This window comes from Cnephaeus nilssonii (genome assembly GCF_951640355.1).
Source record: "Cnephaeus nilssonii genome assembly, chromosome: X".
Lineage (NCBI taxonomy): Eukaryota > Metazoa > Chordata > Mammalia > Chiroptera > Vespertilionidae > Cnephaeus > Cnephaeus nilssonii.
The window spans coordinates 124,483,211-124,500,407 of record NC_137071.1 but is presented as its reverse complement, the minus strand read 5'-3'; the positions used below and the strand labels follow the sequence as shown (position 1 = coordinate 124,500,407).

Here is a 17,197-nt window from a genome sequence, read left to right as displayed (position 1 = left end):
AAGGTTGGGATAAATGAATACTTCCATGTCTTTCTTTAGACTTTAATTCTACTAATTACTTTGTACTAGTAGGAGAATGTTCATAGAAATACTAAGATTAATGTGTCAGACCCCTTTGGATGCCTTGTATTCTAGTTACCTCAGGTGACTCTGCCCTTTGATCCATTGGGATATCCTGTCCCAGGGACATGGCAATAGCTCTCATCATCTGATCCTCTTCGGACATGCTCAGATCCTACAGAGCAATAACAGAATATGCAGCAACTATATATACCCCATTTCATAAGGAACCAGACATCTGTGCTCAAGCTTTAGAGAAGGGGCTCCGAGTGCTGCTTTCTAGAGTTAAAATGAACTAGACTTACCTGGTAGCTGTAAGAACAGAGAGGGAAAATCACAATGAAATTAAGTACAGGAAAGGAGCTTTAATGTGCCACCTATTCTGCATCTCAGAAAAGAGAGCCTCTTCCATGGCTTTATGACTGTGGAGGATTAAAGAGTTCTTCTGCAAACGAAGTCCAGTAATTTGCATGCCTGGGAGGTAGGGAACTTCTGCTTATTACATTCTAGAGCTAGAAGAGTTATTAGGAAAAGAAAATATTGGCACGAAGAAGTCTGCAAATGAGAAGTAGTTTATATAAGGGAAGACCAGTGACGAAAGCAGGAGAGGAGAAAAGCACATCAGCAGCCAAACCAATGTCCTACAAGATTAGAGCCCCTGAGCCAACTCACCCGAACAACTCCTCCCATGATTGGGGGAGGGTGGGTTAGAAGGTACTCTGTGGCCTGCTCCATGGTGCTGGTGTTCAACAAGGCCTCCATGGCATGTTCCCTTGTGAAGCCCATGTCCATGAGCTACAAAAAGAATGTAGGACCTCAGAACCACAGTAAAAGAGAAAACCAAACGCATTTTAAAAAGAAAGAAACCCTTTCAAGAAGTAAACGAGTTTTTCTAAGTTCACGGGAACTGAGAACATTTATAACCTAAGATAGGTAACACAGATGGACCTGTCTATTTGGTGCTTTCGAGCATTAGAGCTACACAATGGGGCAGATGATTCTGAACTCCATCCCCTAAGACTATGGGGTTAGATGGTTATTATTATTAATAGGATTATTCTAATTCAAAAATGACAACAGCAGAAGCAAAAAGTGGTCCTACTTTCTGGAAAACCAACTAGCAACAGAACAAGAGACCGAAAAAAATGACCAGGTTTTCTATCACTGGGAAATAACAATGAGATGTACAGAAAGAAACCATATACCACAGCTTTACAACATCAAATGAGGAAATTAACATCCGGCAAGAAAGGAATGGCTAAGACATTAAAAAAACACACACACCATTTTCTTAATGAAAGCAACACAATTCTAGATAATATATGATGACAACTACGTAAAATCAGGCAGAGAACAGAAAAATCCTCAAAATGCAAAGGAAACCCACTGTATGAGAGAACATATTTGCCAATAATACATCAGATAAGGGGTTAATTTCCAAAATATAAAGAACTCATACAACTCAACAAAAGGAAGACAATCCAATTAAAAAAAATGGGCAAAGGACCTAAATAAACACTTCTCCAAAGAGGACATACAGATGGCCAAGAGACATATGAAAAAGTGCTCAAAGTCACTAATTACCAGAGAGATGCAAATTAAAATGACAATGAGGTGTCACCTCACACCTGCCAGACTGGCTACCACCAATAAATCAACAAACAACAAGTGCTGGTGAGGATGTGGAGAAAGGGAACCCTAGTACACTGCTGGTGGAAAACAGTATGAAGTTTCCTCAAAAAATTAAACATGGAACTGCCATTTGACCCAGTGATCCCACTTCTAGGAATATATCCTAAGAATCCCGAAACACCAGTGAGAAAGAATACATGCACCCCTATGTTCATAGTAGTGCGATTTACAATAGCTAAGACATGGAAACAGACCAAGAGCCCATGAGTAGATGAGTGGATAAAAAAGCTTTGGTACATTTACACAATGGAACACTATGCAGCTGGAAAAAAAAAAGGAAAAAAAAAAAAGAAGGATCTCTTACCCTTTGAGACAGCATGGAGGGACCTGGAGAGTATTACACTAAGTGAAATAAGCCAGTCAGAGAAAGACAAGTGTCACATGATCTCACTCATATGTGGAATGTAATGAACAAAATAAACTGACAAAGTAAGTTGAGGCATGGAAGCATGGCACAGATTGATGAATCTCAGAGGGAAGGGGGTTGAGGGGGTGGGCAGAAATTAACTGAAGAACTTATATGCATAATCCATGGACACAGACAACAGTGTGGTGAAGGCCTGGGGTGGGGTGGGGTGGGAACTGAGTGGAGGGGGGCAATGTGGGAAAAATTGGGGACATTTGTAATACTTTCAACAATAAAGATAAAGAAAAATTAGGCACAGAACCAAATGATAAAAAAGAACAATAATTATCTTGTGTGGTGACATGACTACCCTTTTAAAATATTTTGCTGTATTCCTAAATTTTCTTAAAGTGAGCATTTGTTAGTTATTATAAAAATTATGGCACGTACTGAGAAACATCGATCAGACCATCAAACCTCAGAGGGAAGGTAGGGGAGGGTGGGGGTAAGGGGGAAGAGATCAACCAAAGGACCTGTATGCATACATATAAGCCTAACCAATGGACACAGACAACAGGGGGTTGAGGGCATGAGTGGGCGGGATGGGGGGGTAATGGGGGACTAAGAACACATATGTAACACCTTAATCAATGAAGAAATTAAAAACTAAAAAGAGTATGGCGCATATATATAGAAGTCATATTGCAAAGGTCTCTGGACATAAAGAGAACACATATATACAAATGCTCAGAGGACTATGCTAAATATTCTTTTGAGATTTAAATGTCAAGTTCATAAGTGCTTCCCCTCAACCTCCACCCCACTACTGCTTCTAGCTTACAATTTTCAAAACGTGGTTTATATGTTTATTTAAAGATGGAAAAAACCCAAACAACCAGTAAGGTAGAGAGCAAATTTAAATCTATATCCTGGCTAACAGGACCAGGCACTTAGTGGCATGTAAACTTAGAAAACCCACAAGCACTGCATTCTATCAGGTGCAAAGTCTGGGCCCCGGAGGATAAGGTCAGTGTATTTACCTGTTGTAGTTGCTGTTGGTTGACTTGAGGATCTCGGCGGGAGCCACCTTCCTCTTGTCCCGTATCCTCTTCTCCTCGAGCTCCCTCCTTCTCTTTGCTCAGTCTCTCTCTAATTACAGGCTCTCCTCGGAGGATGTGACATAGGATGGCCAGCATGGACTCCGCCATTCGCCCACCATACACCTTCAGGGGTTTCCGGTTCCACAGGTTCTTGATGCAAGTAAACGCTGCCTAGAAATAATTGGAAGAGCTGTGTGAAAATCTTTTTTTTTCTTTCCAATTCAAAAAGCCCTGTTGAGGAATAAGCCAAAGTCCTCCCACAATCAGTCCATGCCAACAACAAAATCCTAGGTCAGTACTGAAGGGGCCTAAGTAAGCACAGAGAAGAGGCATTTAATGTAACCTAGAAATACCAATCTGAAGTTTAAGGTTCAAATGTGTGCACCACAGAAAATTCTCAAATGATCCCTATTCCCTTCTGTAATGCAGCCCTATCTGGGCACAGACTCTAATGGTTCTCTAATAATCAAGTCATTTAATCAAGGAGGACAAAACAGAGTAGGAGTGACCTAGTCAGCATGAGAAATTCCTCTTGGTTTTAGAATGCTGAATACTCACTTTCTGAGTTACCACAAGGAAACGGAGGGCACTGAATTGTGGAAAGTTCTGGACACTTCCAGGCAATTTGGCAGGCAGTGAATGTGGAGATTCAAGCACCGTGGTAGGATTCACCATCTTCTCCACCAACATAAGCCAAGCATCTAGGAATTCTCCTGTGCCATCAGGTAAGTCTGAATGCTCCAATCCTTCAGCAACAGGAACTTTGCCACCCATGGACAGAGCCCAGTTGAAAGTTCTAAATTCAAATAAGAGAAAATAAGGAGAGAGAACATTAGTATTTTAGATGGGGTAGTGGTAAAAAGGACATTTGATAGATTCCCAGTCTTCATATTGGCACTACATGTCCCTCCCCTTGGAGCCACTGCTTCTAATCTGTCCAACATTCATTAGATTTAACTTTTTTGGTCTTTGTTCTAGCTTTGAGATATTAACAACATATAACATGTAAATTTAAGGTGTACAATGTCACGATTTGATACACATATATATTGCAAAATGATTACCACTTCTAGCATTAGTTTTTAAAGCCAAAATAAACAAACAAAAAGTGAAGCTTAGATTAAAATTTTGACTGAGAAGCAGAAAAATCATATTGAGAAACAATAGAAAAGGATAAGCCTATTAAAAAAATATGTACCAGACATTGGAAACCAAATGAGGAAAAGCAGAGACCCTTACGAACACCTCCAGAAAGGCTGAATCCCACACCATCCAAGAAAGATGGAGATAAATAATGGCTAGTGCCCAAAATGTGAAAGGGTACAACCAATAGGTGTCTCTATGTATCCCATCGTCACAAGATAGGTGGCTTAAAAAGTTGAACCTTACTCAAAAAGAGCATTGTGGCCTCCAGAGCAGAGAAATTTCTGCAGCATGAGATGGTAGGGATACTTCCTCTCATCAAACAGCATTGGGGATGTAAAACCAACTGAACAGATGAAGAATGTGAGCCTAAAAGAGGGAAAAAACATATTTAACATTCTCTGAGGCAGACACTAACGCAATGGGAAATTCATGTAGAAGCCAAGAGTAAAATTTAACATTGCACTGATCTGACTGAAATGCAGGGGGGTGATTAGTCTGCTTATTAAAATTTCTTCAGTTTCTAAGTAGGCTCCCACCTACTAAACATACAAGGTTATTGAAATGCAGTTTGATTATAAATGCTTTAAAAACCTCTGTATTCTAGACTAAGTAGAACCAAAACAGGTTCCCTAAACTGTATTTGCATAACACAGCTAGAGTAAGAGACCACCAAAAGTCAATTTGATTCTGTATCTTAAGCAGAACCTTACCTGAAGCGGGGAGTCGGTGTATATGGTGGAGGCTGCCAAGATAAGCCTTTTGTGAGGAGCTTAGTGAGGGCTGAGGCTGTTGATCGAGCAGCGGGTGTCGGTGCTGTGGTGGTGCTGGCAGCATGATGGCTCCTTCTCTGGCGGACAGGAGACCCCACACAAAGTTTAACAAGGAGTCCAAACAGCTCAGCAAGTGCTCGGCCTAATCTGGAAGAGGCTGGAATCCAAAAGTTAGAATAAGGCTGACAGTATTCTCAGAATTAGTTTCATTTATAACAGACACATTACCATTGATACATTTTTATGACTGACCACTTCCTCCCACCCAACACTTAGGAAACACCTGGATTTGTCTCTACACATCATAATCCAAAAGGGAAGTTCCATAGGGAATAAATGCCTCTTTTAAAGGCAGGAGACAGAAACGTGTCTTGGCACTGGATATAGAACAAATGTGAAAGTCAAACAAGACAAATATTCAGACTGCTAGAGGAAGTATAAATTGAAACCACCTTTGCCGAGAGTACTTAAGTAAATAATACATTTACTGGGTTATGAAGTCACTTATAATGCCTACAGAGAACTTTAAAAATGACAAAAATGTTAATGACAGACCAGAAAAGAACATCATACATACTATATATTGTCCTTTCACAACATTACAGATATGGTCCCCAAAGGGAAAAAGACAGCTAGGAAAAGCATAAACAATTTTAAGTGGCTCTCTTAAGGTGTTAGGTAGATTATAAGTATTCTAAATTTTCATTTTTGGGAAATGTTTTTGGTATAATGTGGTCAGTGATTTTCAACCAGCATGCCATGTGTCACAAGAATTTTTAAAACATAAAATTCCTGACTATTGAGTCAGGGGCACTGACCTCGTTTCCCTTAGATTGTCAAATAAAAAAGTGACAACAGCCAACACAATAATAGCCATCAGTGTGAATGAATCAAAATTATACCAATTTTTTAAGTCAGATTGGCAAAAAATATATTTTTGGGTGTGCTGCAGAATTTTAGTAATTTATGTGTGCCACGAGATGAAAAAGGTTGAGAATTTCAAGTATATACAGTTGAACCAAAAAAGTACAATCCAAATAAACATATAAAAGGAAATGCATAGAAAAAGAAGATATGCCTAAGCATATTATATTTTTGTGTTAACTTGCTTCTCTTAAAATATTTCTCTGTACTTGAATACTTGCATTGCCTGGCTAGAGGTTGGATATGCCCAGATTCTGAAAATCTAATGCACGCAAACTTAAGTTTGTGCTTTTTTCACCACTGCCTTCAGTTGAACAGACACCAAAGTGGCTCAAAGGTAGTCAGCAAGGTCAGCAACCACAAAAAAATAGACATCAAAATCATGAGGTGGACCCACACAGAAACCTCAGAATGTTCCAAGGTCATACATAGCATACATAGTCCAAGACATCTAACAAAGAAAGGGGAGGTCAACATGAGCCATCTTCTAGGTCGATTTTCCTTCAATTTGGGTTAGTAGTGGTAGGTTTTCAAATTAAAACAAAAGGAGTAGAATTAAGCAAATTAGAACAGAATGTTCAAGGGGTTTTAAGATAACAAGTGGAAACGACAAAAGCTGTTTTCTGCTTGTTTTGGGGCAAAGCTCGATTCCCAGATTTGCCCTTAGAGTCTGAAGTTAACACCTTCAATTTCCTCTACATTAAGGTGGAAAAACTGGCAAATACTGAGGAACAGAAAAAAACAGACCCTCCAAACATTGATATTACATTAAAGGGCAAAAAATGGCAGAGACAGATTAGTGTACATCTTTAATGTGGTCTTGTATCATGTTAATGTGATCTCCAGAATTGTCAAAGTGACTTTACTAAAATACAAATAAATTAACCACATCACTTACTATGTTTAAGGGACAGAGAAAGAGAAGACTGGGTGGAATAGCAAGACAGGTAACTGAAAAGCAGTAGAGTTTTATTCCACAAAAGTCAAGAAAAGAGCATTTCAAGAAGGAGGTGGTAGGTCAACTATCATGCTGTAGAGAAGTGACAAGGAGACTGAAACATATACAAGAAACTTAGCATGCATTAAGGAGGTTGTAGGTATCTTGGTAAGACATTTCAGTGGAATTGGTGGAAGCAGAAGCCATTTGCAGTTGAAGAATGAATAGCAGGAAAGGAACTATAGATAGGGAAAGGGTAGAGGGTTTTTAGGAAGCGATTCTCTTATCTTTGAATCCCTAGCAATAAATACAGAGCCCATCACATAGTAGACACTCATTAAAGTAAACCTAAAAATGAACCACCAAAGTTTTTTCCTTTGTAATCCTCACCTGAGGATATTTTTTCCCCATTGATTTTTACAGAGAGGGAGAGAGAAACACTGATGTGAGAGACACATGGATTGGTTGCCTCCCACATGCACCCAGACCAGGGCAGACCAGGCACAGGGTTCGAACCAGCGACCCTTTGATGCTTGGGCCAATGCAAGCCACCAAAGTTTTAAATTTCCTTAATGGGAATGGGCAAATACAGCCATACCAACTCAATTTGTTTGAGAACCGGTTAAGGCTCTGAAAGCCAGAAAAGGGAGTAGAAAAAAGAATCACTCACCTGACAATAAAGGCTTGATTTGCTTAATTCTGGCAGCCATGGCAGGTGTGATTTTAGATTTGCCCTTAGAGTCTGAAGCAGTAGGTTCGTCTGTCTCCATAGGAGCCAATGTGTCACCATCAAGCCCAATGCCTTCCAACAAGCCTTGGGTAGAAGCATCCATACTTCCAGCTGCGGCATCCTGCTCCCCATCTATAGACATAAGAGAAGATCAATAAGACCATGTTAAACCAGCATTTACCTGGTTCCTTGTTCTGAAGAGTCCCAAATCTGAAAAGAATCTTCCTAAATCTGAAAAGAAACAAAACAAAACAAAAAAAATCCCAAACTGTACTGATATGCTTCTCTCCTTGGAGCTCTTTTTAGCTAATACGGACATCTTCCAATGAAAGCTTATGAATAGCGTTAATCCAGGGCTACTTTGGAAGACTGCAGGTACTCCATGATCCAGGAGTACCACTTAGGCAGACTACAATGTGCATGGTGCCCTTATACTGTCAAGGAGCATGCCCTGCTAGAATTCTATAGCTTATTGGTAAACTCAAAGCACACATCATAGATTACACCACTGTAGAAATATAAACCCTAGTACTTAAGATTTTTGTACATAAATGTGAGATATGCCTCTTTTTTTTTGGTGTGTGTGTGTGCGCACTCTTAAATGTAAGAATTGGCTTTAGGCAAATGTTATAAAACACCCCACAAAGTTTTCTGGAAAAACTATGTGCAAACTGAGTCATCTTTGTTTAATATCTGAAAGACCTGCTGGGAAAAATATATCTGGATTAGAGAAGGTAATTCTTTGACATTGAATTTAATTTTGTTCTCAGTTCTTTTTCTTGAGTTAAATTTGATGTATTTTGATACTCTAATTGTTGGTTTGGTTCATGTTCTCCAAAATTAACCTTGTCAGAGGTGTGTATATATTTTATTAATTCTGTAACCTCTCCCATACTGTCATATCAGTCCTTATTTGTTTCATAAGTTATGTCTGCTATCTTTATTTACACTTTTAGTAATTTCAATAAATTTTAAAGCATATCTGGTACGTTTTTATACATAAAATTATCTTTAGAATAGTTTATCAAAGGGATTTCCTCCCTGATGCAGAATATAGGAGAAAAAAACTTTCTAAAAAAGCTGCTTTTATTAATTTTAGGTTTGTTACATTAGGGTCAGAAAATTGTGTATCATTTCTGCTTATTGAAATTTGGAACTTGTATTGTGCTATAACATAAAAGCTATTTTCTAAACTAGCACTGTTTATTAGAAATATAATGTGAGTTATATATATCTTAAAGAAACAAGTATAATTTTTAATATACTTTTAATCCAAAATAATAAATTGTTCTTTCAACATGTAATCAAATGTAAATTCTCAAGATTCTACATTCTATACTAAATATTTTAAAATGGTATCTATTTTATACTTCATAATAATTGATCTGTGTTTATATTTGATACAATTTAGTTGAAACAAAAAAAGATTTACATACCCAAGTTGTTCCAAACATACTTAAAAGTCTTCCAACTAGTGAACAGGGTAACAACTGTTACATTTAAATTAATAAAAATTAAAAGTTCAGTTTTCTCCACTCAACCTAAGACCTCAAATTAACTATATCTGAAACAACCTTATTTCCAAATAAGGTCATATTCTGAGGAGCTTGTGGGGGTGGTGGGGTGGTGGTGGAAAGGGGAACACATTTCAACCCATAACACCTTCCCCTTAATAAGAGAAAAGAAAAAAAAAAGAGAGGGAGAGACAGAAAGGAGGGTGGGGGAGAATGAAGAAGTAAGAAAAATATTTAGTTTTTTAGTTGTACTAGCTACATTAAAGTATTCAACAGTCATACATGGTTAGAGGCTACCATATTGGACATTGTGGTTTTAGTGTTCTATAGCCAATTAAAAATTATTTAGCTGAAAAACAAGCATATACAAAAAATTAAAGTCCCATTATACCCTTTGATAGGATAATTTCTAGGAATCAATCTTAGAGTTGCATAACACTACATACAAAGATGTTCATTTTTCAAATTGTACATTAGAATTTAAACGGGAATGATTAATTCTTTGTACCTTTACATGGCACTTAATGTTAAGTGAAAAGAGATCTGTAAAATGTTGTATCTAAGACAACTGTAACTATGTTAATAAAATATATCCTCAGGGGAAAAGATTAGAAAGACACTTTCAAAATATTGTTTTTTGTGTGGTACAAATATGGGTGATTCGTCTTTCTACTACACCTTCAAATTTTTACCACTCTGTGTATATATTTTTATACAAAAAATGGATAAAAAGCTAAATTTTAAAATAATTAAAAATCGATGACAGGGCCCTGACCGGTGTGGCTCAGTTGGTTGAGCATCGTCCCTTGAACCAAAAGGTCACAGGCTGGATTCCCGGTTAGGTCACATGCCTGGATTGTGCTCTCAGTGCCTACCTAGTAGGGGGCATGTAGGTGGCAGCTGACAGATATTTCTCTCTCCCTCTCCCTTCCCCTCTCTCTCTCTCTAAAAAAAAAAAAAAAAAATCAATAAAAACGTATTTTAAAAAATCAATGAAAGGAAAAAATTGAGGATTAGAGATGTTAGAAGGTTAAACTAAACTTTCACAACCGACCTGTAAAGACAGACAGAACTTAAAAGAATGTCTGAGATTTTAGTTTCTTGGAGTTACCTGCTCTTTTTCCGCCCTGGGTCGTACCTGCCTTCTCATCCTTTGGAACCAGCTTCTGCATGTCCGCTTGGCCAAATTCACACCCAGATGGTAGGCTGCAACAAGAGAAATAGTGAGCCAAAAAACTTAGACGGTTCATCTCTTATGTTGTGCTTGGTCTCTAACCTGCTTAGCTGACACTATCCCTTCCTATAGCAGGTAAGTTGACCTAATAGAACATCTCAATGATAGAATTCCTGAAGTAGCACTCAACTTTTTCAATCTGGTTAACAACAGGCCAAATTTTAAACACCCACTATGTTGACTCATCATAAATCAGATACATAAAATGATTTTTAGGCAAGTCCCTAGGCTGGTAAGCGAGAAGGACAATGTTACAAATTGAATGTTTGTGCCCCTCCCCAAACTTGATATATTGAAATCCTAATGCCCGATGTGATGGCATTAGTAGGAAAGGCCTTTGGGAGGTGCTTAAGTCATGAGGGTGGAACCTTCACAGATGGGACTAGTGTCCTTAGTCCCTTCTGCCATGTGAGGTTACAACAAGAAGTCTGTGTTCTGGAAGGGGGCCCTCACCCAATCATGCTGGCACCATGATCTCAGACTTCCAGCCTCCAGAACCCTGAGCAATACATTTCTGCTGTTTATAAGGACCCAGTCTGTGGTCTTTTGTTATAGCAGCCAGAACGGACTAAGACAGACAAGGAAGCCTCTGAACTCTTTCCTATACACTTCTATCCTTGACTAAAGACCAATACTCCAGGCTCACTAAGCTTAGTTTTTCTGTTAGGAAAGAAATAAAAGAGTTGACCAACCCCTTACCTGTTTGGGGTACACAGGGAGAGGAGGACAGTGCTTTCCCACACCAGGGAACAGTATAGCTGGCTCAGCTTGCTCAGAACGCTCAGACCCAACTGAGAACCCCACTGGTTTACGGAGATGGAACGAATTTCACTCTGCAACCAAAGTAAAAAGAAGATGATCTTTGGAATGCTCTCTGAATAATTATATTCAAAATCAACTTTCAGCTGTTTAACAAGGATGAAGGATTCTATTTTCCCTTCTGTATTATTTTCACAGTTGTCTTTTTCAAGAAAGTTTCCACATTTAAGATCACAGTTCCATACGGTATTCTTTGACAGTATTTATAATCTGACTCTAACATCCCTTCTAATTGCTTTTTGTAAAGTGAAAGACAGAAGTCATAGGCAACCTTATTTTTCTAAATCAAAGAAACAGTTTTGTATTCATTGACAGCTTTCTAATTTCTTCGGTGATGGGGGCATGCTATTTCCATCATTTATTTCAATAAATATTTAGATTTATTCAATTCATTCAATTAAACATTTCATTTAATTAAGAAAAAGTAATAAAAATAAATCCCTAAGGCTTTGGTATGTAGTCTAATTATTTCTAAAGAGTTTATAACTGCTTTTCATTTTATGTGATTCAAAGAATATACTTTTGCTCAATAGCATAAAACAGGGCTGCTAAAATATTATACCATTAATCTTTAGAATAGATTACCTGAGAAGTAAAGATAGTAAAACTGTGAGCACACAAATAAACCCACATTTCTGGAATCACAAGAGGAACCTCACATGGACTGTAGGCATAGGGTTTGTATTTAGGAAATCTTTAGTAATCTGTTAATTTACATTGACTTAAATGTTCTGTTGTCAAACTTCCTTCTTGGCATCCCATTATCAAGCCTCATGCATTTGTAGAAAGATTAGGAAGTAATAGGCCAGATGAGGCTTGCCTGCTTCAAAGATTAACTATACATTCCAGTCGGCCTGTATGAATGCTACATATCTGTTATTTATACCAACCCCTTTTACGCTTAAAAAGGTCCAGTTCACAAAACAAATATGTGGTCACTCAACTTCTAATGAAAAAAAAAAAAATACTTAGGGAAAGTGAAACTAGACAGAAACTTGAAGCATAAACCTAAGTCAACCATGGGAAAGAGTAAATCTTACCCTAAAGCTGTTCTTTCATTAGCTAGCCCAGGCAGAACTGCTAAGCACAGTAAGATGCCAAATGGACACCCTAGGTATTTCACTGGCTTTAAACCAACATGTTCACCCCTAAGATAATTCTTACCTGTCCAACTCTGCAAGTATGAACAAACATCATGATGTAGGCGTGGGCAGCAGTGAGTGCATGCAGTAGAGGTGTGGCCTGAGCTGAGAGGGTAGCATCAGCGACATTGCCAGCACAAGCCAGTTCTCGCAGCAGCACTGAACCCCCAGGAGATTCAATTGGGCGGTGTAAGGGCTCCAAAGAGGAGAGGATGGAGTCCAACTGAAGGAGACCCTCCTGAAGGACCTTGGGTTCATGTGACAGTGTCTGAAACAAGAAGAAGGATTAAAACATGTATAGTGAACTTCATATGCATGTCTTTCATAGTCACAATAGAAGAAACATAAGATAAGTCTCACAGTTTCAGACTTGGCATGTTCTCTTAATAAATGGTGGAGCCAAAACATGAATGTAGGTGTAACACACCTCAACACCTCCCTCTAGAGCAACTCATTACTTTTCTCAAATGAGAGGCTTTCAAATGTGGTAAGCCAATAAATTTGAATATTCTCATAGCCAGGTCTTCATGCTATAAGATGAATTCTAAACTTTGTTCAACAGGAAGCAAAGTTAGGCAAAGTTCTAAAGCATGGAAGTGAACCACTATTATAAATGTTCTTTCCTTCCCACAATAAGAGAGACTACTCTAAGACAGGCATCAGCTAGTCAATTTGTTTGTTTTATGAGACAACTCAAGGATTATATGGCCCTTGTACTATCTTTGAGTCTTCAAAAAAAAATCTGATAGTAAAATACTATCACTTGTCGTTCAAATATGAGAACTTATGTACCTTTCCTACGGCTTTAAATAGACCTATCTGTTCCCACATAGTATCTTAGAAGTGGGATAAAAATGGAGCAGCCCTTTCCCCTCTTTTAGTTATGAAATAATTAAATATTCACAAAGAGTAAAGCAAAATAAAACATTAAATGCAGACATGTCATAATTACGGATCTTTTCAAGTTCATAAGCAACTGGATTTCTGATTTGCAGCAGAAACTAGTTATTATGGTCCACCCAGCTAAAAGAGCTCAGATTTAATGTAATCCCTATAAAAAATCTCAATGGTGGTTTTTTGGATTTTTTTTTACAGAAATATAAAAATTTCTCTTTAAATTCATATAACAATTTTAAGGGACCGAATGAGATATAAATTATCTTGAAAAAGAACAAAATTGGAGGTCTCACACTACCTGATTTCCAAAATTAACACCACAAAGCTATAGAAATAAAAAGTGTGGTACTGCCCTAGCCAGTTTGGCTCGTGGATAGAACGTTGGCCCGTGGACTGAAGGGTCCTGGGTTTGATTCTAGTCAAGGGCATGTACCTCGGTTGCAGGGTTGATCCCCAGCCCTGGTTGGGGCTCATGTGGGAGGCAACCAATCGATATTTCTCTCTCTGTCTCTCCCCCTCCCTCCAAAAATTACTGGAAAAATATCCTCAGGTGAGGATCAGCAATAAAATGTGGTACTGACATAAAGACAGACATCAAAGCTAATGAAATAGAACAGAAAGCACCCAAATAAACACTAACATATATGGTCAAATGACTTTTGACAAGGGTGCAATAGGGAAAGGACAGTCTTTTCAACAAACAGTGTTAGCCAAAGAATGAAGTTGGACTGTACCTGACACCATATAAAAAAAACTAACTCAAAATAGATCAAAGATCTAAATGTAAGAGCTAAAACTATAAAATACAAGAAGCTGTAGCATAGCTGCACAACATTGGATTTGGCAATGATTTCTTAGATATGACACAAAAAGCACAAGTAACAAAAGTAAAAAACAAACACAATGAACTGGACTTCTTCAAAATTAAAACTAAACCAAGCTATCAACAAAGTGAAAAGGTAACCCATGGAATGGGAAAAAATATTTGCAAATCATTTATCTGATAAGGGACTAATATCCAAAATATATAGAGAACTACAACTCAATAACAAAAAAACAACCCATAAAAAATGTACCAAGGGCCTGAACAGATAGTTCTCCCAAAATACAGTCAAATACCAATAAGAACATGAAAAGATGCTCAACATCATTAATCAGGGAGAAGCAAATCAAAACCACAAGATCTCATTTCACACCCACTGGGTTGGCAACCGTAAACAAAAAAAACAAAAAACCAGAAAATAGTAAGCATTGGTGAGGAGGTGGAGAAATCAGAATCCTTGTGCACTGCTGGTTGAAATGTGAAATGTGGAGGTGCTGCGGAAAATAGTATTCTCCCCCCCGCAATTAAAACCAGTACTACCATATAATTCAGCACTACTTGTGGGTATACGTCCAAAAGAACTGAAAGCAGGTGGAATTTAAAGAGGTCAGATTCATAGAACCAGAGAACAGAATGATGATTGTCAGGGGCTAAAGGGAAATGTAGAGATATTGGTCAAAGGATACAAATGTTCAATTATAAGATGAATAACTGCCGGGGATTTAATGTATACTATGGTGACCATAGTTAATAATGTATTCTAGTCAACAAATTTGCTAAGAGTAGACCTCAAGTGTTCTCACCACACACAAAAGCAGAGGCTTGAAATATTCACACACCCATGTTCATAGCAGCACTAATTCATGATAATAGCCAAGACATGGAAGCACCCCAAAGGTTTATCAATGAATGAATATCTATAAACAAAACCTGGTTTAAACATAGAATGGAGTAAATTCAGCCTTAATAAAGAAGGAAATTAGGACATATGCAACAACATGGATGAATCTTAAAGACATTATGCTAAGCAAAATAAGCCAGCCACAGAAGGACAAGTACCTTATGAAGTGCATTTTACATGAGGTACCTAGAACAGTCAAAGTCATACAGATAGAAAGTAGAATGGTGTTTAATCAGGGGCTGGGAGGGAGAGGGGGATGGGGGAGTTGTTTAATGGGTATAGAATTTCAGTTGTTCAAGATGAAGGGAGTTCTGGAGATGGGTTGCACAATAATATTAATGAAGTTAACACTACTGAACTGTGTACACTTAAAAATGGTTAAAGTGATAAATATCATGCTACATGTATTTTACCACTTTTAAAATAGCTCTCTTGGAGATAGTCCCTTCCAATGAACTGAAATGTTAGAACTATATACTGACGGAACTCAGGAACAAAAATTAAACACTTCAACTTTTCAATGAGAAAAAATGTGGCACACTATTTATTAGTCATATAATTCACCTGTAGTATATGACCACAGATTTCATCATTACTTTTTAGTTGAAGGTTAAGGAAAATCACAGTAGAAACACACAGATAGAAGTACTGGAACAGACGTCTGAAAAAAAAAAGAAAATATTCGGCCAGATGCTTCTTACCAATATGGATTTGCAGACACCTGCAACAGCCTGACAGGCTGCAGATGTGGGAAAGTCAATGGGCAGATTGGGAAGACCCAAAATGGTAACCAAAGGCAAGAGTCCTTTCTGATTCACAAATTCCTGGCAGTGGTCATCTGTTGTATTGTTGCTCAGAATAGATTCCACAAATTTCATCTAAGTAATAAAAAATTTAAAAAAGAGTTAGAGCCTGACACTTGGGAGCCTGACACTTAAAAGGCCAGCTTGGAGTAAGGACAGGGGTAGCCTTATAGTCACGAAATCAGTATTTTCTAGAATACCAAAACCTCAGGTAAACAGGGATAGATATATATGGGCACTAAACATCCATAAAATAAGGAATAATTGAAACTTCTTCCCAAGCCACCTTTTCAGCCACACATAAAGTCATAAAATTTGAGAGCACAGAGAGGTTAAATGACTTGCTCAGGGCCACACCATGAACTAGTGGCAGAATCAAGTCTAGTCTCTCAATTTCCTCATTTTGTGCTCCTGGCATTGATAATATGTTGCCTCTCCCCTGCAAGCAAACATCATTAATACTTTTCCTCAAATGCGCTCATAATGCAAATCAAACCTAGAACTCTGATTCGGACCAAATAAAGCATTCTGTAAGGGTAAGAAAGTAAAATGTGGGCAACAAACACATAGGCACAAAACCAACCATCTCTGGGAGCGCTGGAAATGCTTAATGTGCGAGAACAAATATTAAGTAGGCTTCCCCTTACGGGGAAACAATTCTGGGAAAATTAAAACACTTCACTTTTTCCTGTGAGACACAGGAAGTTACAAGAAAAGACCACATTAATTTTTTTTTTAAAAGAGAAGTGAATGGGAAAAATGGCAAGTAACAAGAAAAAAATATATGCAGACACATTCAAAGAACATAATACTGAATCGGCTTAACAAATCCCAGTCTTCCTGTTTGGATTCCTACAGGGAATGGCAACAAATAACAGAAAATTGGGAATATATGTTAAAAAAAAAAAAAAAAAAGAAGAGTGTTGGCCAAATTTTAGAAAACCAGTCTCACAGAACAAGGTTTGCACACCTTTCCCCACTTCTCCGCATCTTAAGGGTCCCCATTAAAACAAAAACACAGAAATCTTCGGACTATTTGGTAACCCCGCACATTTTCCAGAAAATCACAAACCTTTACTTATTTGCCCCTACCATGAATCTTACCACATTAAGGATGTAATCCATGAGGGGAATAGGAATACGTTCCTCTGTACCAACAACCCTGTTAAGGGAGAAAAGAGTGAGTTACACAGAAATTCATGATACAGTGCAAGAGAACAAAGTGAGGAAAGGGAAACAGCATGAAATTCTAGGCCCTTTTCTAAAGACTTATAGCCTTTAGTGTATATACAGCATAGGGGGGAAAAAAGAGCTGAAATCAACTGCAGCTAGCTTTCCTAGCCTGACTAGATTGAGAAA

At 38.0% G+C, this 17,197-nt stretch overlaps 1 protein-coding gene across 18 annotated transcripts in view; it reads right to left on the bottom strand.

The window, feature by feature from the left end:
* The window catches only part of HUWE1 (HECT, UBA and WWE domain containing E3 ubiquitin protein ligase 1), a 141,842-nt gene that overhangs the window by 51,527 nt on the left and 73,118 nt on the right, over window positions 1-17,197 (bottom strand). For 17 of the 18 annotated variants that reach the window (XM_079764999.1, XM_079764996.1, XM_079765000.1 and 14 more), the window contains 12 exons: window positions 16,943-17,000; window positions 15,737-15,913; window positions 12,437-12,682; window positions 11,153-11,286; window positions 10,331-10,425; window positions 7,646-7,837; window positions 5,055-5,271; window positions 4,588-4,710; window positions 3,757-3,994; window positions 3,139-3,369; window positions 733-855; window positions 140-235 (listed from right to left, as the gene is read on the bottom strand). In XM_079764999.1, coding sequence (XP_079621125.1) covers window positions 140-235; window positions 733-855; window positions 3,139-3,369; window positions 3,757-3,994; window positions 4,588-4,710; window positions 5,055-5,271; window positions 7,646-7,837; window positions 10,331-10,425; window positions 11,153-11,286; window positions 12,437-12,682; window positions 15,737-15,913; window positions 16,943-17,000 — 1,930 coding nt within the window. The remainder of the gene's footprint in view (window positions 1-139; window positions 236-732; window positions 856-3,138; window positions 3,370-3,756; window positions 3,995-4,587; window positions 4,711-5,054; window positions 5,272-7,645; window positions 7,838-10,330; window positions 10,426-11,152; window positions 11,287-12,436; window positions 12,683-15,736; window positions 15,914-16,942; window positions 17,001-17,197) is intronic. The other variant, XM_079764988.1, reaches the window with a different exon arrangement.